Consider the following 26,514-nt stretch of genomic DNA (forward strand, 5'->3'; position numbering starts at 1 on the left):
CACCTCTTGCTATTTACACCACTGTGCAGTCACCACTGATATTATATAGGGTTAGTTTATGTCACCAATAGAATAGAGCAGAAGTAATGATTGGTTACTTCTGAGATTATGTTATAAAAGATATTGTGGCTTCTGTCTCATCTCTTTCTGTCTCTTGAATGACTCACTCTATGGGATACCAGATGCAATGTTGCATGTACAGTCAAGTGGCCTATAGAGTCTCATGTGTCAAGAAACTGAGGCCTCCAGCCAACAACCAATAAGGAACCAAGGCTTCCTGCCAAAAGTCATGTGAGTGAGCCTCAGACTATGAGAGACCCTTAGGCACAATCACCCAGTAAAGCTACAGCCAGAAATTATGAGAGATAATAAATATTTGTGGGTTTTAGCTACTAGATTTGGGAGTAATTGGTTACAGAGCAATAGCTAACTGACACAGGCACTACGTCAAATTCATTCTTTCTGTTTTTTGTTTTTTTGGGGGCTTTTTTTGAGACACAGTCTCACTCTGTTGCCCAGGCTGCGGTGCAGTGGCACAATCTCGGCTCACTGCAACCTTCGCCTCCCAGGTTCAAGTGATTCTCCAGCCTCAGCCTCCAGAGTAGCTGGGATTACAGATGGGTACCACCATGCCTGGCTAATTTTTTGTATTTTTAGTAGAGACAGGGTTTCAGCATGTTGGCCAAGCTGGTCTCAAACTCCTGGCCTCCTGTAATCTGCCCGCCTGAGCCTCCCAAAATGCTGGGATTACAGGCGTGAGCCACTGCGCCCAGCCTTCAAATTCATTCTTTTACTTCTGCAATCCTAGTTGTTTGAGAAATTTTGCAAATTCAATTAATTTTCTTTTCCCTTTCCCTCTCTCACTGATTTGTCACTTTCTCAATAAAGAATTCAAGGTTTGAAAAATTATTGTGGCGGTAGTATTCAAAAAACTTTCCTTCACTAAACACACACTTAACTGTGTTCCACTGCTGCTGTTGTCTATACTTTAAGGGAAATGTGGCCCAATTTAGCTTTAGAATGAGCAGGATGGCTTTCTGTCTTCTCATACTTTGCCATTTTACTGTAAACAGCTTTTTCAAATTGAAGAAAAGTTTTTCCTTGTTGAAAAAATTATCAAGCCTAAAAACAGCGTGCAATCACAGATACGTCTATAAAAAGATGTCTGTCAACTGCGTTTGCTAGTTAGAAGAAAGCTTATTGCAGTTTCCAGCTCCCTGTCGGCTCTTCCTATCTATGGGTTTTGGTTTAAAACACATACTCACAAAATGTTAAAGGCCTTCTATAAACCAAGTGATTTTCTCTTGAATAAATCAGTCCAGACAGTCAATTGTAACAGCTTTCTTTACTTTCTACACTATGAAAACCAGAAAAACCTTTACAAGGCTCGAACCACATGAAAATTACTTAAAACATACTGAATGTCAAGAAAAAAAGTTTCCTTGTGAATATTTGTTTACTGATTTTAAATAAATATCAAGATCTTTACATGACTTTCTAGAGATTCAGAGCCACTCCTATAAAAGTTTAAAAAGGTGGTAATAGCAAAATGCTGACCAAACAGGCCCTGACTCCTACTGCTCTATTTCTCTACCTCACAGGGCTGTTACAAGGATTAAAAGTCATAATGTATACAAAGGGCATAAAGCTGGACCATAGTAAACAAGTTACAATAATGGAATCAGAATAATCCAGAAAGCTAATACAAAATAGAAATTATCTGCCAAAAATTCCGACTCATTCCCCCACCCTGACCCCACCCTGTGACCTCCAGAGAGGGAAGAGGCTGGGGATTGAGCAAATCTCGAATGGCCAGTGATCGAACCAACCATGCCTACATAATGGAACCCCCACAAAAACCCTAAACAAAGGGGTTCCAAGAGCTCTGGAATGGCAAGCACATCCACATGCCGGGAGAATAGTGCACCCAACTCCACAGAACAGAAGCTCCTCAGCTGGGGTACCTGGCAGATCTCACCTCACCCTTTATGTCACTCCATCTGTTTCTTCATTTGCATCCTTTATGATCAATCAGTAAATGTTAAACAAAGTGTTTCCTTGAGTTCTGTGAACCTTTACAGCAAATTATGGAACTAAGAAGGGGGTTGTGGAAACCCCCAATCTGTAGCCACATCTAACTGAAGTGTGAGTAACTTAAGGATCCATTACCTTTAATCAGCAGTTAGCCTACTCTCCTGGGGAACGGTCTTGTGGGACCAAATCCTTAACCTGTGGGATCTGTAGTAACTCTGGGTAGTTGGTATTAAATTGAGTTGAATTGTAGGACTCCCAGTTGGTGTCCACAGGGAACTGGAGAATTGTTTGGTGTGGAAAACCCACACATTTGGTGCCAGAAGTACTGAGTAGAACTAGATCCTAGCAGTAGTAGTAGTAGTAGTAGTAGAAGTACAAAAAAAAAACACCACCCACATTAGGCCAGGCGCAGTGGCTCATGCCTGTAGTCCCAGCTGCTAGGAAGGCTGAGGTGGGAAGACTGCTTGAGCCTGGGAGGCGGAGGTTGCAGTAAATCGAGATTCCAGCCTGGGCAACAGAGCAAGACACTGTCTCAATAAAACCCCCCAAAAACACCACACCTTGATGGGGCTATGTCATAGTGACATAGGAGCCAGCGAAAAGAGCTTCCAATGGCCAAAGCTGAAACAATTTGAGCAACAAAATGAATAAAGTAGTACTGGCTCATAACCCAAAGTATAAAATAAACATCCAATGTGTCCATACTGACAGGAATGAATGATCAAGTGCAGTAGTCTCCCCTTATCCACGAGGGATAAGTCCCAAGACCTGCAGTGGGTGCCTAAAACCTCAGATAACACCAAGCCCTATATATACTATGTTTTCCCCTATTCATACATGCCTGTGATAAATTAAGCACATTAAGAAATTAACAACAATAACCAATAATAAAATAGAATAATCATAACAACATACTGTAATGGAAGCTATATGAATGGCCTCTCTCAAAATATCTTATTGTACCGTACTCATGCGTCTTGTCATATGTGAGACGATAAAATGCCCACGTGATGAGATGAAGTGAGGTGAATGACACAGAGCACCATGATGTAGTGTCAGGCTACTATTGACCTGATGATACACCAAAAGGAAGAGCACCTGCCTTGGGAGATCCCGGGTCATCCCGAGCCATGACAATGTTCATGGTTAAATGTCAGAAGCAGAAGATGTCAATGATTAAAGGCAGGGAGCATATACAGTGTGGATAATCTGGACAAAGCGATGATTCACATCCTGGTAGGACAGAGAGAGATTTCGTCATGATACTCAAAATAGCATGCAATTTAAAATGAATGGTTTATTTCTGGAATTTTCCATTTAATATTTTCAGATCTTGGTTGACCTTAGTTAACTAAAACCACAGAAAGCCAAACCATGAATACAGGAAACTGTAAATAAATATATAGGAGAAAAGATACAAATCTTCTGTTCAGAAGAATTTCAAATAATTCATGCAGATTCTCTGCCCTCAAGGAGGGAAGCATAACTCCATACTCCTTGAGTGTGGGCTGCACATATGACTTCCTTCCAAAGACTATGGAATGGGGAGACAGAGTTACCACAGTGGAGAAACCAGACAAACACTACCTCAGCCAGGCGATTGAGGCTAACATCAACAGTGATCAATTGTATTGATATTAATAGTACATACCCTTGATGTCATGTGATGAAAATGGTACTTTAACTCTGTGGTCTCCCTCCTAAAATCCCATTCCACCAGTCTAATCAGGACACAAACATCAAATTCTAATAGAGGGGCATTCTGACCCATTCTGAAAACTGTCAAGGAGGTCATTAAAGACAAGGAAAACCTGAGAAACGATCACAGCCAGGAGGAGCCGAAGGAGCCATAGCAACTAACTGGTAACCTGGTGTCCTTGATGGGACTCCGGAGCAGAAAAGGACATTAGGTAAAAATTAAGAAAATCTGAGTAAAGTATGGACTTTAGTTAATTTTTAAAATTACTTTATTGGCCTGGTGTGGTGACTCATGCCTGTAATCCCAACACTTCGGGAGGCCAAGGTGGGAGAATCGCTTGTGCCCAGGAATTCAAGACCAGCCTGGACAACAAAGCGGGTCCTTGTCTCTACAAAAAATAAATAAATAATAACTAAATAAATCAAAATTACTTTATTAACATTGTACTTTGAACAAATTTTGCCACCATTTCTAGGTTGCAATACAGTGTCATGGTTAAGATCACAGACTCTAGAACCAGACCACCTGGTTTAAAGATCATATTCATACACATTCATACATACATAGCTCTGTAATCTTTAGGATAAATAACTGCTCAAATATTCAGTTTTTCTCATCTGTGAAAAGCACAATATCGAGTATCTAGCTGACAAGGTTGTTTTGAGGGTTACCACCTGAACTATAGGAATATTCAATCAAAGTTACCCATTATCATTACTAATTTTTTGTAACTCAGGGAAGTTGCCTAGTATCTCAGGAAAGTAAGTTATACAGATTTGGTTGAGAGAAAATAAGTTTTCTATTAGTCATTCACAGGAAGCATATATGGAAAGAGAGAAAATAGGCAAAGGTCTAATGTCACACTCAGTGTTATTAGCATTACTTTTCATGAAGATATAAGCCTTATAGGAATCTGATGACATTTCACTAACAATATTTTGGAACTAGCAATTACTATAATTTTTGCAATGGGTTGGATATGCATATCATCTTTCCTAAATATTAAATAAAATTTTTTATTTCATGCTCCTTTAAAAATATATTATTTACCTTATTTTTAGTTGTTCCTACTCTAATAGGCCACAAAATATAAACGGCAGTGTTGCTTATTATAAAATAAATATAACTAAATTAGTATGTCAATATAATAACAAAATGCCACTTAATTGATAAAAACCAGTTGAGGCAAGTTATACCATTATATAATAATTCTCTAGCTACCCAGGAGGCTAAGGCAGGAGGATCGCTTGAGCCCAAGAGTTCAAGGCCAGCCTAGGCAACATAGTGGGACCCGATCTCATTTAAAAAAATAATTAATTAAATAGTTCCCTTTTCACTTTAATTCCATATTGGGTATATGAAAGCCAACAATTTCACACTGTATTTGTTTTCCATCAATGGAAATGCTGCGAAGACTAAAAAACTACATATTGCACTAAGTTAAAATCTAAACCATAGGAGAAAAACAATAAAAAAAAGTTAAACTTAATTTCGAAAGAACAAATTAATGATAATAAATACAAAAGGAGCAGTCATAACAAAACACAAGTCAAATCACCTAAGGATATAAGAGAAGTTTTTTAAACAAATAGCGCAGCTGAGTTTTTTCTAACATGGAGATGTCTGTTTACATATTTAAATATCTAATTAGATACTCAAAATCCCACCTACAGAAATTAAGATAAAATAATAAGCCCCAAGAGGAATACTTACCATGGGAACCGTTTAAAGCATACAAAAAAGAAGGTAAAGAAATGCCCTCAAGGTCAATTAACTGAAAGTACAGATAATGTTATTGTTCTATTTGACCCAATTAATACCAATACATATTCCAGACATATGCTATCAAAAAAAAAAAAAAATCAAGAATCCAATTCTTGGCCTTTGGCTGGGTGGGGGGGTCAGGGGAGGGAGGTGGTAGGAATAGTTCTTTGAGAATTCTTTTTTCATAAACAACTTGATCCAAAGACAATATACCACCAAAACACTAGGCTTAAAATGAAATACCATAGCTGTTGCTCACACCTGTAATCCCAGCACTTTGGCAGGCTGAGGTGGGCGGATCACTTGAGGTCAGGAGTTCAAAACCAGCCTGGCCAACATGGTGAAACCCCATGTCTACTAAAAATACAAAAAAAAAAAATTAACCAGGTGTGGTGATGCACGCCTGTAATCCCAGCTACTCGGAAGGCAGAGGAATGAGAATTGCTTGAACCCGGGAGGTGGAGGTTGTAGTGAGCTGAGAATGCGCCATTGCACTCCAGCCAGAGCGACAGAGCAAGACATCATCTCAAAAAAAAAAAAAAAAGAAATACTGTACTCAATCATCATCTAGTTTTATGTTAATCTGTGCTTTCATTTATCAAATGTTTGTTGATCAGCTACCATCTACTATAAATACATTCTAACTTAAAAGGAAAACAGACCAGCTATAGTAAATCACAACAGATCAGTGCTAAAACTTAGTGACATACACAGACAGCCCTACGGAGGCACAAGAGTGGCACCCACCTCAGACTTGAGGATGGACCTTAGATAAAGATGAGAAGCAAGAGTCAGAAGTTGGACTGAAAGGTGTTCATTCATCCCTGTCTCCTCCAGTCCCCACATCCAGTCACAAAAACGTTTAGACTCTCTTGACTCTCAAACCTTCTCTGCCATTTCCTCCGCTGCTGTCTAATCCAAGACACCACCATCATTATCTGCTCTTGCCGTGCTCCACCCTTCCACAGTGCAAGCAAGTGATCTTTTTTTTTTTTTTTTTTGAGACAAGGTCTCACTATGTTGCCCAGGCTGGAGTGCAGTGGCTATTCACAGGTGTGATCATAGCTCACTGCATCCTCGAACTTCTAGGCTCAAGCAATCCTCCCACCTCAGCCTCCCAAGTAGCTGGGACTCCAGGCTCGTGCCATCACATCTGGCCAAGTGACCTCTTAAAAACATAATGAATTGTATCATTTCCCTGTTTAAAAAGCTCCAATGGCTCCCTCTTGCTCTTGTATAGAAGTCAGCCTCCCTGACTTGGTCTTCACAAAGACCTGGCCTCTGCCTACTTTCAAACTTCATTTCACACCATTCTTCCCACCCTCACGTCTCCATTCCAGCCACAATGGAGCCTCGTGCAACTCCTCTAATAAGCTATGCTCCTTTCTTACTTCAGGCTTGTAAATTCGCAGTTCCATCTGTTACTAGTAGTAGTTTTTGGTAGAGGAAATGTCACGTTCAAAGCCACTGAAGTAAGAAAAATTTAAATCAGACCAGGCATGGTGGCTCATGCCTGTAATCCCAGCACTTTGGGAGGCCGAGGTGGGCGGATCACCTGAGGTCAGGAGTTCGAGACCAGCCTGACCAACATGGAGAAACCCTGTCTCTACTAAAAATACAAAATTAGCCAGGCATGGTGGCACACGCCTGTAATCCCAGCTACTCGGGAGGCTGAGGCATAAGAATCACTTGAACCTGGGAGGTGGAGGTTGTGGTGAGCTGAGATCATCCCACTGCACTTCAGCCTGGGCAACAAGAGTGAAACTCTGTCTGAAAAAAAAATAAAAGAAAGAAAAAAGAAAAATTTAAATCAGATGTCCCTCTTGTGGGACCCTGAACTTTTTTGAACTGCTTATAACAATTATGTTTTTTTTTTTTTTTTTTGAGTTGGAGTCTCCCTCTGTTGCCCAGGCTGGAGTTCAGTGGCACGATCTCGGCTCACTGCAACCTCTGCCTCCCGGGTTCAAGCAATTCTCATGCCTCCGCCTCCCAAGTAGCTCGGATTACAGGTGTGTGCCACCATGCCTGGCTAATTTTTGTATTTTAGTAGAGACGGGGGTTTTACCACATTAGCCAGGCTGTTCTTGAACTCCTGGCCTCGACTGATCTGCCCACCTCGGCCTCCCAAAGTATTGGGATTACAGGTGTGTGCCACCACACCTGGCCCAATAATTATGTAACTCTTTAATGGTTCTCTCCTCTACAGCAATATCTAAGAGGACAGGGCCCAAATCTGTTTTATTCCCCAACATCTAGCACCAGGCCTAACACGGTAAGTAAGGACTCATAACATTTCTAGAGCTCTTACGGCGTGTGAAGTTCTCCACAACATCCTTTACCACCACATGGGACAGGCTCTGCTACGCTCCTCGTTTGACTTGTGAAGAAATTAGAACACCTAAGTACCTTGCCTAAAGTTATCCAGCTCTAAAGTGGCAAAGCCAGAATTTGAGCCCATAAGGATTAACTACAGACTTCATGTTCTTAACCACTAAGCAATGCTATTTACTAAATGAAGTCTGGGATAAGGAAACAATATGTGCGGAGGCTAGCACTTTCATTATGGGAACAACAAAGAAATTGTTCTCTATGATGAAGCGTATAATAAAGTGTAGAATGCGTGAATGGTGATACCAAACATGTAATCAGAAAAAAAAAAAAACAAAACAAAACCCTGGAGAAAGAAGACATCCTTGTCTGTTTTGTTAGAATTCAGACTATCCTAAGGGTATGGGAAGACATTAAGGATTTTAGGCAGAGAATTCATTAACCAATAACCAGATTTACAGCATAATAAATGAAAACAAGTAAACCAGGTAAGAGGTTTTTGTAAGGAGCCAGTAAGTACAGATAAACATGTATGTGTCAGGAAATTGAGGGAGTTTTTTTTTTTTTGAAGTGGGGGTGTTTTTTGACAGAGTCTCGCTCTGTCGCCCAGGCTGGAGTGTAGTGGCATGATCTTGGCTCACTGAAACCTCCACCTTCCAGGTTCAAGCGATTCTTCTGCCTCAGCCTCCCGAGTAGTTGGGACTACAGGCGTGTGCCACCACACCTGGCTCATTTTTATACTTTTAGTAGAGACAGGGTTTCTCTATGTTGGCCAGGCTGGTCTCGAACTCCTGACCTCAAGTGATCTGCCCACCTTGACCTCCCAAAGTGCTGGGATTACCAGCATGAGCCACCGCGCCTGGCCAAGGAGCTTATACTTTATGGCTTGCATTTTCTCTGCCATATAATAAGTGAAGAAGTTTGCAGAGTGAATGGAGAAATGAGAGGATTATCGGTATGAGATCATGAATTTGTACAGGAGATCAAAACCTTTTCTGAATCAATCTGTGCTCAATGTCACGACAAAGACTGAGGTTCTGCTCTAGATTAAAGACGACTAGGGACACATGACAACTATTAATAAATGCAGTATGTGATGCTGGACTGAAACCTGTACTAGAGGCGGAAATGCTATACAAAGATATTGACAATTGAGACAACTGATAAAATCAGAATATGGACTATAGAATTAAAAATAGCTGGCGGGGCACAGTGGCTCACGCTTGTAATCCCAGCACTTTGGGAGGCTGAGGTGGGCAGATCACTTGAGGTCAGGAGTTCGAGACTAGCCTGGTCAACACGGCAAAACCCCATCTCTACTAAAAACACAAAAATTAGCCAGGCGTGGTGGTGCGTGCCTGTAATCCCAGCTACTCAGGAGGCTGAGGCAGGAGACTCACTTGAACCCAGGAGCTGGAGGTTGCAGTGAGCTGAGATCGCGCCACTGCATTCCAGCAGGGGCAACAAAGCAAGACTCCGTCTCAAAAAAAAAAAAAAAAAAATCTATGTTAAAGTTCATAGAGACTTTACACAAGAAACTATCTTTGTTCTTGGAAAATACACACCAACATATTAAGGGATAAAGTGGCATGATTGTATAACATACTCTCAAATAGTTGAAGGGAAAACAATTTTAAATATATGTAGAAACAGAAAGAAAGAATGATAAAAAAAAAAACGCAAAATGTTAAGATAAAATAATTTGGACAAAGGAAATGTGGGAATTCTCTGTATATACTATTCTTACAATTGTCCTGTAAATTTGAAATTACTTCACAAAGTTTATTTCACAAAATTCTTTCGAAATAGTCAGCGTTGAATAAGGTTATGTTCCGAGAATGGACTATCTGAGTTCAGGATTTCAGAGGTGGCACAATCCTGAATATTGGCAATATCCATGGTTTGGCCATGGAAGTGGGTGGCTGAAGTGTAATAGAGATAAAAAGTCACCAAAATTGAGGTCAGATTTTAATTTTCCTCTCATTTCATCATATAGCATCATTTCATATGAAATTTCATTGCATTTACTGATTTCACCCGAAGATTTTTAATCTCTACATTCGTTTTCACTTTTGAGGCTTTTCGTGTTTATAACTATTGTGTAATTTAGCTACTAATGCAAATCAACTAACCATTTAAAGAGGTACATAGCTCTTCTTCCTCGTAGCTAATGAAGATTTTAAATAAGAGAATCTCAAATCCCCATTGCTCTGACATATATTAGACATATTACCATTTTTCAGGTTTATTGTCTTGGGTCCTACTCAGAATATTTAACCTCTGTGATAATAATGAATTTCATATAAATTTTAACAATATATCAGCTACTACCTCAAAGATGGTAATAATAATAATGGCATATCATCTCTACCGTCTCTGGTAGGTACCATCATCCCTAAGTCCTGAGCATCTCTGATTTAAATTATTCAAAGTAAACCACCAGCCTTCTGCATGGTCACCTGGTTACTCCAGGGGATGAGAGATTTAATCATTTGCTTTTTGACTTTCATCCAAATCTCCTCTATTTAGCCTGACTCCACATACATGCCTTCTGAGATGGCTGCTGTGTCTAATCCTGAGCCTTTCAAGGCTTTTAAGCTCAAATTGGTTTGTTTCTTTTTGGCTCCCTCTTCTACAGGCTTGTATTTTCTTTGTTTATGCTAGGTAAACTGCACCTGGTCCAACCGTTTAATAGTGCATTATCTCCTCACTTTCTATCTTTTTACATACCACCATTATCTCCTTTTCTATTGTCTTCATCCCTGTATATTTGTGCCTTTTTTACTTCTTTACTGTCATTATAGGGGGGTTTCAGGAGTAAAAATAAATATGTGGGCCAGGTGCAGTGGCTCACACCTGTAATCCCAGCACTTTGGGAGGCCAAGGTGGGCGGATCACCTGAGGTCAGGAGTTTGAGACCAGCCTGGCCAACATGGTGAAACCCCATCCCTACTCAAAATATAAAACTTAGCCAGGCATGGTGTCGGGTGCCTGTAACCCAGCTACTTGGGAGGCTGAGGCAGGACAATCACTTGAACCCGGGAGGTGGAGGTTGTGGTGAGCCAAGATTGCGCCATTGCACTCCAGCCTGGGCAACAAGAGAGAAACTCCGTCTTGAAAAACTAAACTAAATAAAATAAAATAAATACGTGTGCCCAATCACTATGTTGAAGTGGAGGTGCTATTCCAGTCTTTTAAATGACGAGGTTAGATTAAATATGTGATTCGCAATCTGAGTGCCTCGGCAAATGTAGTGGTAACTCTGAGCTATTTTCAGTATTTCGGTATTTTCTTTTTTTTCTTTTTTCTTTCTTTTTTTTTTTTTTTGAGACAGAGTCTCACTCTGTTGCCCAGGCTGGAGTGCAATGGTGCAATCTCGGCTCACTGCAACCTCCACCTCCTAGGTTCAAGCGATTCTCCTGTCTCAGCCTCCCGAGTAGCTGGGATTACAGGCATGCGCCACCACGACCGGCTAAATTTTTGCATTTTTAGTAGAGACGGACTTTCACCGTGTTGGCTAGGCTGGTCTTGAACTCCTGACCTCAGGTGATCCACCTGCCTCAGTTTCCCAAAGTGCTGGGATTACAGGTGTGAGCCACCACACATAGCCTATTTTCAGTATTTTAAAAGGATTCACAGAAAAATACATTTACTCTTAATAAGAAGATGCAAAGTGCCATCAATGTGCTACTCCTGGTTCCTGCATTCTTGCAACAAATATTTACAGTGATTACTATATCCTACACATTTTCTAAATCCAGGGATTTAGTAACAAAAGAAACAAAATATCTGGTTTCCTATCATTTCCACTGTAACAGGATAGAGAGACAATAAGCAAACCTGTATTTTATCCTGATCATAAGCTCTGAATGGCAATATGTGGGTCTATGATTGATTTCTTTAAAATTGGAAAGAAATAATGTAATTAGTACAAAAGGATCACAAGGTACTCACAGAATTTGGAAATTGGGTTATCCTCTGTAACTAGTAAGACCCAACAGAGATGAGATTCAACAAAATTATTTTCCCCCCCCAAAAAAATTAGCCAGATACGGTGGCATACACCTGTAGTCCCAGCTACTCAGGAGTCTGAGGTGGGAGGACCGCTTGAGCACAGGAGTTTGAGGCTGCAGTGAGCTAAGATTGGGCCACTGCACTCCAGCCTGGATGACAGAGAGAAACCCTGTCTCTCCAGAAAAAAAAGAAATTTTTCCAAAGTGGGTAGAGGATGAGGATCAAAGCTGGGTCAAAAAAAAAAATCCTTGTATAAGAACATTTACAACAGAACATTTTTAAACAATTTAAATATCTAACAGTTAGGGAAACCTTAAATAAATCATAGTGACCATAAGTACTAATGTTAGGTTAAGTTGGTGCAAAAGTAATTGTGGTATTTCCGGTTACTTTTTTTTTTTTTTTTTTTTTTTGAGACGGAGTCTTGCTCTACTGCCCAGGCTGGAGTACAATGGCACGACCTTGGCTCACTGCAACCTCTGCCTCCTGGGTACAAGTGATTCTCCTGCCTCGGCCTCCCGAGTAGCTGGGATTACAAGCATGCGCCACCACAGCTGGCTAATTTTTGTATTTTTAGTAGAGACAGGGTTTCGCCATGATGGCCAGGCTGGTCTCAAACTCCTGACCTCAAGTGGTCCGCCCACCTCAGCCTCCCAAAGTGCTGGAATTACAGGTGTGAGCTACCACGGCAGGCCCGATTACTTTTAATAGCAAAAACCACAATTACTTTTGCACCAACCTAATATAATGAATGCAACTCCTTTATATGTTTTTAAGAAATACTTGTGACATGAAAAAATGTTTCTAATAGTAAGTGAAAAAAGCTGGACATAAAACCATATTCAATATCATCTCAAGTTTGTAAAACAAAACAAAATACAAATCTGCCTAGACAAAACCTAGAAGGAAATACACTGAAATGGCAAAATTCACTTTAAATTTTAGATCAATGTTTCTTAACAGCATGCTCATCCTATGGTAACTTGTTAGAAATGCAAATTTCCAGACCCCCTCACTCCAGATTACTGAGGGTGAGACCCAACAATCTATGTTTTAACAAGCTTTCCAGATGATTTTCTTCTTTTTTTTTCCCTAGGAGATTGGAGTCTCACTCTGTTGCAATGGTGCGGTATCAGCTCACTGCAACCTCTGCCTCCTGGACTCAAGAAATTCTTCTGCCTCAGGCTCCCAAGTAGCTAAGATTACAGGCACTCACCACCACACCTGGCTAATTTTTTGTATTTTTATTTTTAGTACAGACAGGGTTTCACCATGTTGGCCAGGCTGGTCTCGATCTCCTGACCTCAGGTGATCCACCCGCCTCAGCCTCCCAAAGTGCTGGGCCCGCTCAGCCCATTTTTTCAAATATTTCTTCTGCTCTATTCTTTCTTTTCCTTCTGGCATTCAATTACATGTTATTTCACACCTTTTAAATTATCCCATGGTTCTTGGGTGTTGTTTTTTCATTCTTTTCTCTCTTTGCAATTCAGTTTGGAAAGTTTCTAGTGACATACCTTCAAGCTCAATGATTCTTTCCTCAGCCACATTGAGTCTATGGACTCCAGGGTCCGAGTGATTCTCCTGCCTCAGCCTCACAAGTAGCTGAGACTACAGGCACACGCCACCACGCCTGGCTAATTTTTGTCTTTTTGTAGAGATGGGGTTTTGCCATGTTGGCTAGGCTGGTCTCACACTCCTAACCTCAAGTGACCCACCCTCCTTGGCCTCCCAAAGTGCTGTGATTACAGGCATGCGTCACCAAGCCTGGCCTGAACCTTTAACATATTAATCACAGTTCTTTAAATTCCTTGATAATTACAAAACACCCATTATCATATATCTAAGTCTGGTTCTGATGCTTGCTTTGTCTCTTTAGGCTGTTTTTCTTGCCTATTAGCATGTCTTATCATTTTTTGTTGGAAGCCAGACATGATAGTAATCAGCTACTAGTGTGAGGCTTTACCTCAATCTGGCTAGGAGTAGGGCTGTGTTTAATGTTTGCTGTAGCTGTAGGTGCCAGATTCCTCTTCAGGCTTCCCTAAGAACTTGTCCTTAAATAGAGTCTCCATCTTGTAGGTCTTCCAGCTGCAAGCCGCTGTCAGTTGTACTGAGTTGTATTCCTGTTGATGTGGTGGTAAGAGATGGGTGAGGAGAATTCTATCAACTTATGATTAAATCTCAGTCTTTTAGTGGACCTGTGTCAATGGGCTGTGACCTTCACAAGTGTTTTTCAGCTTTTTCCCATCCGTTGAGATAAGACCAGACTAGCGGCCACTGAAATTGGCCTTTTTATGAAGAATGCACTAGCATATTTCAAAAGCGTTGCTTTCCCCTTCCCCTGTTAAACCAACCTTGCTTGGTTCTTCACCAGAATAACCCCGTGGGGTTCCTAGGAGTAAAACCGGAGGAAGTGTGAGGGACCTCCTAAGACTGCAGGCCTCCAGAGTTTCTCACTCTCATGACAGTCCACATGCAGCCTCCAGCAATTTGTCAAAATTAACAAATATTTCTTGCAGTTTATGGCTCCAGGAGCAACCAGAGTGATGACTTCCAAGCGCTTACCTTTTGAGCTGAAACTGGAAGGCTGCTTTACCTATCTAAGCCTCCATTTCCTTACTTGTGGAAAGCGGGTAACAGAGGCACCTACCACATAGATTTATTGTAAGGATTAAAGGACATAATACACGTAAAACATTCAGCCCAGTGCCTACTTCAGAGTAAGTGCTCTATAAATGTTAACCATTGGGGAGTTTTTCCCAACATTTTTAAGTGCTTCCTTCATGAAATTCTTCCTACTTGGCTTTTGTGACACTATTTGCTCATTTTCCCATGATTTTGCAATTGTGCTTTCAATCTTATTCACAAGTTATTTTTCTCTGTTCAATTACTGATTTTTACCCAGAGTTCTGATCCTAGTCACTTCTCCTTTCAGTCAACATTTTTTTTTGGCGGTGGGGTGGTGGGGTGGGGACAGAGAGTCTCACTCTGTCATCCAGGCTGGAGTGCAATGGCGTGATCTCGGCTCACTGCAACCTCTGCCTCCCCGGGTTCAAGCGATTCTCCTGCCTCAGCCTCTCAAGTAGCTGGGATTACAGACGCCTGCCACCACACCTGGCTAATTTTTGTGTTTTGGGTAGAGAGGGGGTTTTGCCATGTTGGTCAGGCTGGTCTCGAACTCCCTACCTCAGGTAATCCACCCGCCTGGGCCTCCCAAAGTGCTGGGATTACAGGCGTGAACCACCACGCCCAGCCTCAGTCAACATTATTTTTTATTGTATCCATTTTTTCTGGACATTCTCAACCATTCCCAAGACTACAACCACTTATAGAGGAATACATTCAAGCGATCCAACACACATCATTGTCATTTTTCATTCAACAGATATTTAGGTACCAAGCACACAGTGCTGCCTATGTTATATCTCAACCTGAATGCCTCACAGGCACCCAAACTCAACATGTGCAAGACTAGAACTATTATTTACATAACTCTACTATTCCTTTTTATTCTTTGTTACCCAATCAGAAACCGTGTCCCTGACCTGACTCAATATTCATATCTGTCCTATTACAAAATCTATCCATTTCCTCTAGCCTATCTCCTTGTTTCATTCCTGACTTCCATTACTTTGGTTCAGGGTCTTATCCTTCTGGACTACTATATTGGGACAAACCTGGAGTCCCAAACCTGGAGTCCATCTAATCCACTGAGCACACTTGCTCAAGTGATTTTTCTAGACAACAAATATGATTGTCTCTTGCTAAAAAAAACTTTATTTTTTATTTTTTCATTTTTATTTTTTAGACAGAGTCTCATTCTGTCACCCACGCTGGAGTTCAGTGGTGCAATCCTGGCTCACTGCAACCTCCACCTCCCGGGTTCAAGCGATTATCCTGCCTCAGCCTCCCATCTTGTTAAAAACTTTTTTTTTTTTCTTTTTTTTGAGACGGAGTCTCGCTGTGTTGCCCATGCTGGAGTGCAGTGGCGTGATCTCGGCTCACTGCAACCTCCACCTCCCGGGTCCACGCCATTCTCCTGCCTCAGCCTCCCAAGTACCTGGGACTACAGGCACCTGCCACCACACCCGGCTAATTTTTTTTTTTTTTTTTTAATTTTTAGTAGAGACGGGGTTTCACCATGTTAGCCAGAATGGTCTCGATCTCCTGACCTCGTGACCCACCTGCCTCGGCCTCCCAAAGTGCTGGGATTACAGGCGTGAGCCACTGCACCCGGCCTTGTTAAAAACTTTTAATCACTCACCAATGCTTTAAGAATAAAAATTCCCACATCTCCTAACCCATCCTAAATTTCGGCCATATTGAGTCTTCACAATTTCAAGTATGTTATTTCTTCTCTTCCTGAAATATCCATCCCCTACTTGTTCTCTGTGCTATTACACCTTCAAGATAAGCCTGGGGCTGGGAGTCGTGGCTCACACCTGTAATACCAACACTTTGGGAGGCCGAGGTGGGCGGATCACTTGAGGTCAGGAGTTCCAGACCAGCCTGGCCAACATGGTGAAACCCCGTCTCTACTAAAAATACAAAAATTAGGCCAGGCACAGTGGCTCACACCTGTAATCCTAGTACTTTGGGAGGCCGAGGCAGGCGGATCATTTGAGGTCAGGAGTTCGAGACCAGCCTGGCCAATATGGTGAAACCCCGTCTACTAAAAATATAAAAAAATGAGCCCAGCATGGTGGCACATGTCTGTAATCCCACCTACTTGGGAGGCTGAGACATAAGAATTGCTTGAACCCAGGAGGCAGAGGTTGCAGTGAGCTGAGATCACGCCACTGCATTCCAACCTGGGCGACAAGAGCAAGACTACGTCTCAAAAAAAAAAAAAAAAAAAAAAAAGATAAGCTTCGGTTATCTCCTTCAGAAAGCCAACTTTTATTCAACATTCAGCAAATACCGAGCTATATGCCATGCTCTGGGTATATGCATGAGCATGACCCCTATCCTTTTGGAAGTTAAGAGTCTAGGAGAAGCAGACATCAAACAACACATCTACAGGTAATTACAAAATATAGTATGAAAGAGGAAAAAAACAAATAGCTATGAGAGGGAATAAAAAGGGGCTATAATTTAAAGAGGGTGTGTGTGAATCAGGTGACCCTCCCCCGGCACCCAATCATCATACATGTGCAACTATCATAGCACTTATCACATTATTGTATCATTGTCTCCTTAGCCGCCTGTCTTCCTCATTAGATGGAAATTCTTCAAACCAAAGGTCAGATAAATTGACACTAACAAGCAAAATCTTAAAAAGAATAAAAAAAAGGCAATGTCCAAATTCTAGTCCAGGTTTTTAAACTCCCAATTTTACTAGTGCATTTAAAAAAATAAAATTATGGGCCAGAGGTGGTGGCTCAAGCCTGTAATCCCAGCACTTTGGGAGGCCAAGGTGGTAGGATTGCCTGAGGCCAGGAGTTTGAGACTAGCCTGGGCAACAAAGCAAGATCTTATCTCTACCAAAAATAAAAATGTTAGCTGGGCACAGTGGCACGCCCCTGCAGTCCCAGCTACTTGGGAGGCCAAAGTGGGAAGATCACTTGAGCCCAGAAAGTAGAGGCTACAGTGAGCTGTGATCGAGCCACTGCACCCCAGCCAGGGTGACAGAGTGAGACCTTGTCTCTTTTTTTTTTTTTTTTTGAGACGGAGTTTCGCTCTTGTTGCCTAGGCTGGAGTAAAATGGCGCTCTCAGCTCATCACAACCTCCGCCTCCCGGGTTCAAGTGATTCTCCTACTTCAGCCTCCCGAGTAGCTGGGATAACAGGCATGCGCCACCATGCCCAGCTAATTTTGTATTTTTAATAGAGATGGGGTTTTCCCATGTTGGTCAGGCTGGTCTTGAATTTCCAACCTCAGGCGATCCGCCAGCCTCAGCCTCCCAAAGTGCTGAGATTACAGGCGTGAGCCACTGCGCCCGGCCTAGATCTCATCTCTTAAAAAATAAAAATAAAAACTAAAATTACTTTTTTACAGACTTAATATCTATAAAATCCATACTAGAGGTTTACAAAGTATTGTCAAGTACAGCATCTGGTAAACACACTTTCACAAGTGGGTAAGAATAATTTTTAATTAGCATATTTAAGTGGGTTTTTAAAGTTTTGTAGAACTGACATTAAAATGAGATTTTAAAAATAAGTGCCCCTAAAAGTCTAATCACCCTGCTATCATCATCATCTCCTGGGCTCCCCGACGTGTCCTTACCCATTTACACATATAATTTTTATATATTTGGCTGCAACCCAACAAGTGGACATACAACCATTTATTTTGTATGCCCCATTAGTTGGACATGCAAATGTTATCTATATTTTCAAATTTATAGATAACTTTATGTTGATCATTTTTGTGCTTAGAGCATTTTTTATTCTTTTCAGAATATATTTCTAAGGATAAATATCCAGAAGTATATTAAAGCTCAAAGCATGTGGACATCACTTTTTATTATTATTTTTTATTTTTTTGGTTTTAAGAAATGGAGAGTTTAATAGGCAAGAAGGAGCAAGAAAGGAGAAGGAAGAAGCTTCCCTGTACAGAGACAGAGGGATGGGGGCTCCAAAGCCGAGAGAGGGAACCCCCGGCTTCTTCATTATTATTTATTTTATTTTTAGCAAAGATGAGGTCTCAGCATGTTGCCCAGGCTGGTCTCGAACTCCTGGTCTCAAGTAATCCTCCTACCTCAGCCTCCCAAAGTGCTGAGTTTACAGATGTGAGTCACCTTGCCTAGCCATCATCATTTATTCTTCAATACAAATTTCCAAATTGCCTTTGAAAAACAATGTACCATTTCTTTCATTCTGAATGTACTCAACATTTTCTATTTACTAAAATGTGGTAAAATACACATAATGTAAAACTTACTGTATTAACCACTTTTAACCATATAGTTCAATAGTGTTAAGTACATTCACACTGCTGGGCAACCAATCTCCAGAACTTTCTTCATCTTGCAGAACTGGAACTCTACACTCCTTAAACAACTTCCCATTCTCCCCTCCCCACAGCCCCTGGCAACCAGCAATCTACTTTCTGTCTCCATGAATTTGACTTCTCTAGGTACCTCATGTAAGTGGAATCATAGAGTATTTGTCTTTTTGACTGGCTTATTTCACTTAGCATGATGTCTTTCAGGTTCATTCAAGCGGTAGCATGTGTCAGAATTTCCTCCTTTGAAGGCTGAATAATATTTCACTGCATGTATATGCCACATTTGGTTTGTTCTTTCATCCGCCGATGGACACTTGGGCTGCTCCCACCTTTTACCTACCGTGAATAATGTGCTATGAACAGGTTGTGCAAATATCTCTTCGGGAGCCTGCTTTCAATTACTGTGGATATATACCCACACGTGGAACTGCGGGGTCAAATGGTAACTCAACTTTTAACTTTCTGAGGAACCGCCATACCACTTTCCACAGTAGCTGCACCATTTCTCATTGCCACCAACACTCCACGAGGGTTCCAGTTTCTCCACATCCTCACCAATACTTATTATTTGGGGGACTTTTGGTGATAATAGCCTTCCTAACAGGCGTGAGGTAGTATCTCACTGTCCATTTGATCTTTAAAATTATGACTATTCTTGAGACATTTCTGTAAATTTTATATATCAGAGCAAAAACAAATTTCAGTCCAGTTTTTCTTCAAAATTTTTTTTATTCTGAATAAGAGGAAACAAATTAGTCTTCAAAAAGCTAGTCTTCTTGTTTGCTTAGTCTTAACCGGATATTTATATTGGTCTAAAACAGGAAGAAAACTTATTAAATTACCCCAGAAATATGCAGGAATGCATTATGTATGATCCCAATTGGTAAGACTTAAAGTTTTCTTAACTCTTATGTTTTATTTGTTTTTTTGTTTTGAGACGGAGTCTTGCTCTGTTGCCTGGGCTGGAGTGCAATGCTGCGATCTAGGCTCACTGCAACCTCCATCCCCCAGGTTCAAGCAATTCTCCTGCCTCCGCCTCTAGAGTAGCTGGGATAACAGGCACCCACCACCACACCCAACTAATTTTTGTATTTTTCGTAGAGACAGCGTTTCACCGTGTTGGTCAGGCTGGTCTGGAACTCCTGACCTCAGGTGATCTCCCCACCTCGGCCTCCCAAAGTGCTGGAATTACAAGCAGGAGCCATCACGCCTGGCCAACTCTTACGTTTTATGTTAAGCAGATACTAATACTTACTAATTCACTAGATATGTACCAAACACTTTCCTTCCCATTTATTCAGCATTCCTTTATTGTATTTTTTATTTATTTATTTATTTTTTTGAGACAGAGTCTCACCCTGTTACTCAGGCTGGAGTGCAGTAGTGTGATCTCAGCTCACTGCAACCTCCACCTCCTGGGTTCAAGCGATTCTCCTGCCTCAGCCTCCTGAGTAGTTGGGATTACAGGCACGCGCCACCACACTCAGCTAATTTTTTGTATTTTTAGTAGAGACAGGGTTTCACCATGTTGGCCAGGCTGGTTTTGAACTCCTGACCTCAAGTGATCCACCTGCCTGGGCCTCCCAAAGTGCTAGGATTACAGGCGTGAGCCGGCCTCAGCATTCCTTTGATGCCAGGCACTGTGGCAGGTGCTGGGGATGTAAAAATGAATAAGAAAACATTGTCCCCATTACAACATTATGAAATATTGGGGGTATAATTATCCCCACTTTACATCTGAGGAACTTGAAGCTACTTATGTTTAGCATCTCGGCTAAGATCAGATAATTAGAGCTTGGGGAAGACGGAATTCAAATTCAAGTCTTACTTCAAAGCTCAACCTTTGTACTGTCCCACAGGCTACACTCTATACTATCAACAGTTACTGTGAGGCCAGGCAGTGTGGCTCATGCCTGTAATCCCAGCACTTTGGGAGGCCAAGGCAGGCAGATCACTTGAGCTCAAGAGTTCGAGCCAGGCGCGATGGCTCACGCCTGTAATCCGAGCACTTTGGGAGGCCAAGGTGGGCGGATCACAAGGTCAGGAGATCGAGACCATCCTGGCTAACATGGTGAAACCCCATCACTACTAAAAATACAAAAAATTAGCCGGGCGTGGTGGCAGGCACCTGTAGTCCCAGCTACTCGGGAGGCTGAGGCAGGAGAATGGTGTTAACCTGGGAGGCGGAGCTTGCAGTGAGCCAAGATCGTGCCACTGCACTCCAGCCTGGGCGACAGAGCAAGACTCCGTCTCAAAAAAAAAATAAAAATAAAAAAATAAAGAGTTCGAGACCAGCCTAGCCAACACGGTGAAACCCTGTCTCTACAAATTAAAAAAATTAGTCGGGTATGGTGGCTTGCGCCTGTAGTCCCAGCTACTTGGGAGGCTGAGGTCGGGGGAATTGCTTGAACCCAGGAGGTCGAGGCTGTAGTGAGCCGTGATGGCGCCACTACATTCCAGCTTAGGCAACAGAGGTTGCACCACCACATTCCAGCCTGGGCAACAGAGCAAGACCCTGTCTCAAAATAAAAGAAGAAAAAAAAAACAAAGACGTTATTTAAGGGAACCCTTTTTATAAAGTAATAGGCACCTGAAATTTCTGTTTTTTACTTTATATTTCCAAATGTTGGGTTTTCAAAAGAGTGGCACAATGAAGGAAATCAGAAACAAAACAACAAACCTTGTAAAACCTCTTCCATTTAGGAGTTGATAATTGAATTAGAGGCACTTTATCAAGCAATGTTATCAAAGCACGCAAAGTAACAAAGAATATTTTAATAGAAACAAAAATAGTAAATCCTAGAGTGAGCTTTTAATATCTGCAGCTTACTAAAAAGTTCTTACTTTCCAAAGCTCACTGGCTGCCAAAAGTTCGAATTTTATAACTAAGCAGTTTGTTTCCTAGACGTGAGTCTAATTACAAACAGAAGATCCTTCCAGTCCTATATAAAATTCTCTAAGAGACAGAAACAATAAGATTTAAGGAGCCAAAGAATCAACAATTGCATTGACTCTCCATTTAAACAGACAAAACAAAACAGAAGGAAAAGAAAGAACAAAACAAAAAATGTTCTGGCTGAGGAAACTTTGGAAAAATAATAAACCTTCAAAAATATTTTTTCTTATCCCATTTCAAACATTCTTCTTTCAGTTAAAAAAGTGGTTTTAAAAATAATTTGGTTCTAAAGGTTAAACTTTTAGCTAATATAATTCTGTATAATTTTTAATCTATGAAAAAATAAATTATACTGTATGAAAGCAAAAAATGCTACAAATAAGTATAACAACTTCAACGTACATAATCTTAGAAAAAAGTTTTATGAGCACAATAGCCCCTTCTAATTTAGGTAATTTTTCTTATCAATATTCTCAATACTTCTATCAAAGTTCATCTCTAAATATTGAAGAAGAGTGGATAGGATGGGTACCCTGAAACTTACTCCCTCTTTAGAACTTTTAGAAATCTCAATATTAAGGATGAACTATTTAAAACATATGTGTATTTCTACAATGAGGTTTTTTGCAGTTGTTTTTTAAAGACATGCTAGTGAATACCGTGGCATTGTGAAATAAAACGTTTTGTTGAGCCAGATGGAATAGAAGAATGTATCTTACCGGTAAAGCAGAGGGGAAAAGAGACCTAAAACGAGTTTTGTGTATTTTTAGGTATAGAATAAGTTTGGGGAAAATAGCTACGAATGCTTTGGTTAAAATCTCATAAGCTGTCTTTGATTAATTCAAATGTTCTGAATTCAACAAATATTTATTGATTACCTACCACGTTCCAAGCACTCTACACAACACTCAGTATTAACAGATCAGAAATGGTCCCAGATCTTTTGGAACTTAGAGGGTAATGAACACATCCTTCAAAATTATCCTTTCTTTTGTGTGATTCCATGGTCATCAAATGACTTCTGAAATACAAATTCACACTACCCGAAGCTTAGTACCCATAAAACAGTATATTATTATATTAATATATTGCCAAAATTATTACATTAGTATATTGGCAAAATCAGTCTTCAAGTCAATGTATATACCCCTATTTAAATTAATAAATCATTCAGGTTTGCACATCAGTCTTTTATGAGTTTAGTTGAGTGAATCCTCAAAACTTAATCAATTCTGATTAATTGGTTAGACGTAATTTCTGAAAATTCAAAATACAGTAGCTGACAATCAAATATAGTAATGGACTATTTCCATAAAAAGATCTTACCACCAAAATGAGTCTCTACTTAGTTTATCCTCTGACAAAATGCCTTTATTTCATAATACCCTTCACAAACTGCAATTAGTTAATCCATAAAACTGTTAACAATAAATGAGATACAGCACATGAGTGCTTCTCGAACTTTATTTTGTTTTTTGTTTTTGGCTTTTTTTTTTTTTTTTTGAGACGGAGTCTTACTCTGTCGCCAGGCTGGAGTGCAGTGGTGTGATCTTGGCTCACTGCAGCCTCCGCCTCCCCGGTTCAAGCGATTCTCCTGTCTCAGCCTCCTGAGTAGCTGGGACTACAGGGCGTGCCACCACGCCCAGCTAATTTTTGTATTTTTAGTAGAGACGGGGTTCACCATGTTGGCCAGGATGGTCTCGATCTCTTGACCTCGTGATCCGCCCGCCTCGGCCTCCCAAAGTGCTGGGATTGCAGGCGTGAGCCACCGCGCCCGGCCTTCTCGAACGTTAATGTACATACAAATCACCTACAAACATGTTAAAATGAAGACTGATTCATTAGGTCGGTGGCAGCCAGTGATGTCCAGGCTGCTGTCCACGGACTACAAGGATACACACCTAGCACAGTGGTTGGCACCCAGACTACTCAGCCCAGTTAACTATTTCCTCCCATTTGTATATATCTCATCTCCGTTACTCATCTCACCTTCCTTGGAAGCAAAGACAATGTCTTTCATTTTCGTATCTTTCAAAGTTCTAAGTAGAATGCCTTATCTACATAATGGCATTGAATATATGTATTCTGAATGAATGGCATCCAGCTTTTAACAGTCATTACTTCTATGAGTTATCGACAAAATTGTTTCTCTGAATTTACTTTAAATGGAAAAATATTGTTCAAAAGCTGAAAAATCAGGAAAGCTCTCAATTTTTAAAAAAGGAGAAATATTGTATTTGTACCATACTCCAGTGCGTTTTTTCTCATGCTGACCTAACCAAGTCTTTTTTAAGAAAATAAATATCCATAATTACCTTGCTAGTTTATCTCCTAATGGCTTTTTTTTTTTTTTTTTTTTTTTTTTTGGTAAATAAAGAACAAAAATAAGCCATCCATTTTTCTGGGAAAGTTTTAAAATTACCCTTTTCTTTGTATGTAAGGGCATCTTCGTAAAGGTAATACCTACAAAATAATCCTGGCTTCTCAGATTATTATATAAAAATCACGGTATCCTTGTTATCAATAGGGAGATCGTTGGCAGTTTCATGTGTTTCTTCGCCGATTTTCTGTGATCACCGGAACAAGTGACTAAATATTTCAGGGTTCGTTTCTTCCCTTGTAAATATTAGCTGTTAACTTGACCACACTTGGTTCTATGCTGAGAAAAATGGTTTGAGAGGGTGTTTTGAGCACTCCAGAAAGAAAACAAAGGAGGAATATTATTTTCATTTCCTACTTGTTTACCTTTACTGTTTCATGGCTTTTTGGATATTTTTGGGTGACTGCCAACTATCAAACACAATTATTTTTTAGTACCTAAGGGCATGGTAACAAAGGATCGGGTTTTAATCACACCATGAACTGAAAATAACATGAACAGTCTTGCAAATAAACGTAATCACTTTTTGGCTTCTCCGCACAGGCAACACATCGATGCCTCGGATCTGGCGACCTTAAGCCTCGAAGCGCAGTCCCGCCTCTGCAGGCGGCCACCGCGCGGGGCTGGGTGGTCCCCTGGGAGAGGCCCGGCCGGCGCACAGCGGTTCCAAGATCTCCGCCAGGTTTTGGTTTTTCGTCGTTATTAAAACTGCTGTTTGGGTGTGTGTCTTTTTTTTTTTTTTTTTTTTTAAGACAAGACACTAGGCCAATTGCGCGGCGCTAGCCGGCGGCGGGGCAGGCATTTCGGAGGACCGGGAAGCTCGGAGGCAGCGGCTGTGACCTCCAGACCGTCCTCCTGCGTCCTCATTAAGGAGGCAAAATGGTGGCCGCGAACGCCATCAAGCTGCGCCAGGGCGGGGTTTCGGCGCAAACAGAGGATCCCGTCAGATTCAGGCGGCCAGAACTCCTCCTCACCCAGGCCACCCCTCGGGGCCCACAGCCTGGACAGCTACGGGCGTAGCGCCTGCGGCACCGAGACCGCAGGCGAGGGTGTGGAGGCGGCGGCGGCTTCCCCGCGACCGTGAACAACGACGCCATTATCAGCACCCCCTGCCGGCACCTCCGGCGCAGCCCGCGCAGGAGGCAAGGCCCGGCCCCCGAGGGCGGGGGAAGGAGGAAGGGGCGGGAGGAGGGGAAGAGGGTGAAGAGGGCGGGAGGAGAAAGAAGGCGGCGGGAGGAGGGCAGAGAGAAGAGGGAGGGAGGAGGGGAGAGAAGAGGGAGGGAGGAGGGGAGAGAGGCGGGGCGGGGCGGAGCGGCGGGCCGGGCGGGCTACGGGGACGGGGGCAGGGCGACTGCTACTGCCGGGTGGCCCCCTCCTCAGGCCGCCCTTTCCCTGCGGGTGGGAACTCCAGATGGACGAGGGCCCACCCCCACCCGGCGCTTCCCCGTGCAGCCCGGGGTCGCGGCGGGCGGCGAGGGCAGCGGCTCCGCGGCTTCCCTACCTTACCTTCCCTGTCTTTCTCGTCCGCCATCTTGCTGCGGAGCCGGTCGCCTGGGAGATGCCTAACGATAACCTCGGCCGCGGTGTCCCGGCCTGCTCAGCGCCCCGCGGCGAGCCTGGCCTGGAGGAGGGGCCGCTCTGAATCCCGGGGGAGGAAGACCCTTGGGCGGGGCGGGGAGGAGGCTCGGAGCGCGCGCCCTGTCCCCGCTTCCCGCCACGACCCTCGCCCTGGGGGAAGACCAGAGGCCCCGTCTGCCAGCCGGGACCCGGGCGCCGCGCCACCCGGCCCCCAGCCTTGTTCCTCCAGACCCGAGGCCGGAGCCGGACTTGTCCCGGGCCTAGCATGTTACTTCATCACACGGTCCCCAGCCCCTCCTTTCCCTTATTTCTCATCCATTTGGGGACAGCACGCGCGCGCACACACCCCTCGCCCCCTCCTGTCCTGTTTGTGCGACGTGGCGTTGCTGGATTTTTGTTGTTAACTGCAGATTTTGAAAAGCGCAGGAGAGCTAGGTGAAGAGCTGGGCTCCCAAGGGGGTGATAGAACCAGCCCGCGGCCCAGCCTCCTCCTCCCGCTTCCCATTCACAGCCCGCCTCCCGCCGGGAAGCGGCCCGGCTGCTGCAGAACGGCCGCGCCTGCCCTCCCGGTTTCTCCCGTCCAGTCTTCACCGTCCTTTCCCAGAGAAAGCGACAGCACAGCCTATGACAACCGAAGCTAAAACGGAAAAACTGGGCCGGGCGCAAGAGGAAACCAGAGCCATTCGACTATTGCTAGAGGAGAGGAATAGCTGCAGAAAAACATGCGCAAAATAGGCACAAACATTGCGTCGTCAAGGCTGCAATGTCTAATACAAAATAGAAGGTTCTCATAGCAACAAAAACGTGCCCATGTTGTGCTCAGTATTACATGCGTTAAAATGTTCTTAGTTGTGAAATTTGACATGACCGCTG

The 26,514-nt window shown here is 42.4% G+C and overlaps 1 protein-coding gene across 6 annotated transcripts in view; it reads right to left on the reverse strand.

Moving 5' to 3' along the window:
• The window catches only part of EFCAB2 (EF-hand calcium binding domain 2), a 158,784-nt gene extending 132,737 nt beyond the window's left edge, over window positions 1–26,047 (reverse strand). For 4 of the 6 annotated variants that reach the window (XM_055373945.2, XM_055373940.2, XM_055373947.2 and 1 more), the window contains exon 1: window positions 25,570–26,047. In XM_055373945.2, coding sequence (XP_055229920.2) covers window positions 25,570–25,908 — 339 coding nt within the window. In that variant the 5' untranslated portion in view covers window positions 25,909–26,047. The remainder of the gene's footprint in view (window positions 1–25,569) is intronic. The other 2 variants (XM_055373939.2, XM_055373957.2) reach the window with 2 other exon arrangements.
• Between the last annotated feature and the right edge of the window lie 467 nt (window positions 26,048–26,514).

This window comes from Gorilla gorilla, chromosome 1 (assembly GCF_029281585.2).
Source record: "Gorilla gorilla gorilla isolate KB3781 chromosome 1, NHGRI_mGorGor1-v2.1_pri, whole genome shotgun sequence".
Taxonomy (NCBI): domain Eukaryota; kingdom Metazoa; phylum Chordata; class Mammalia; order Primates; family Hominidae; genus Gorilla; species Gorilla gorilla.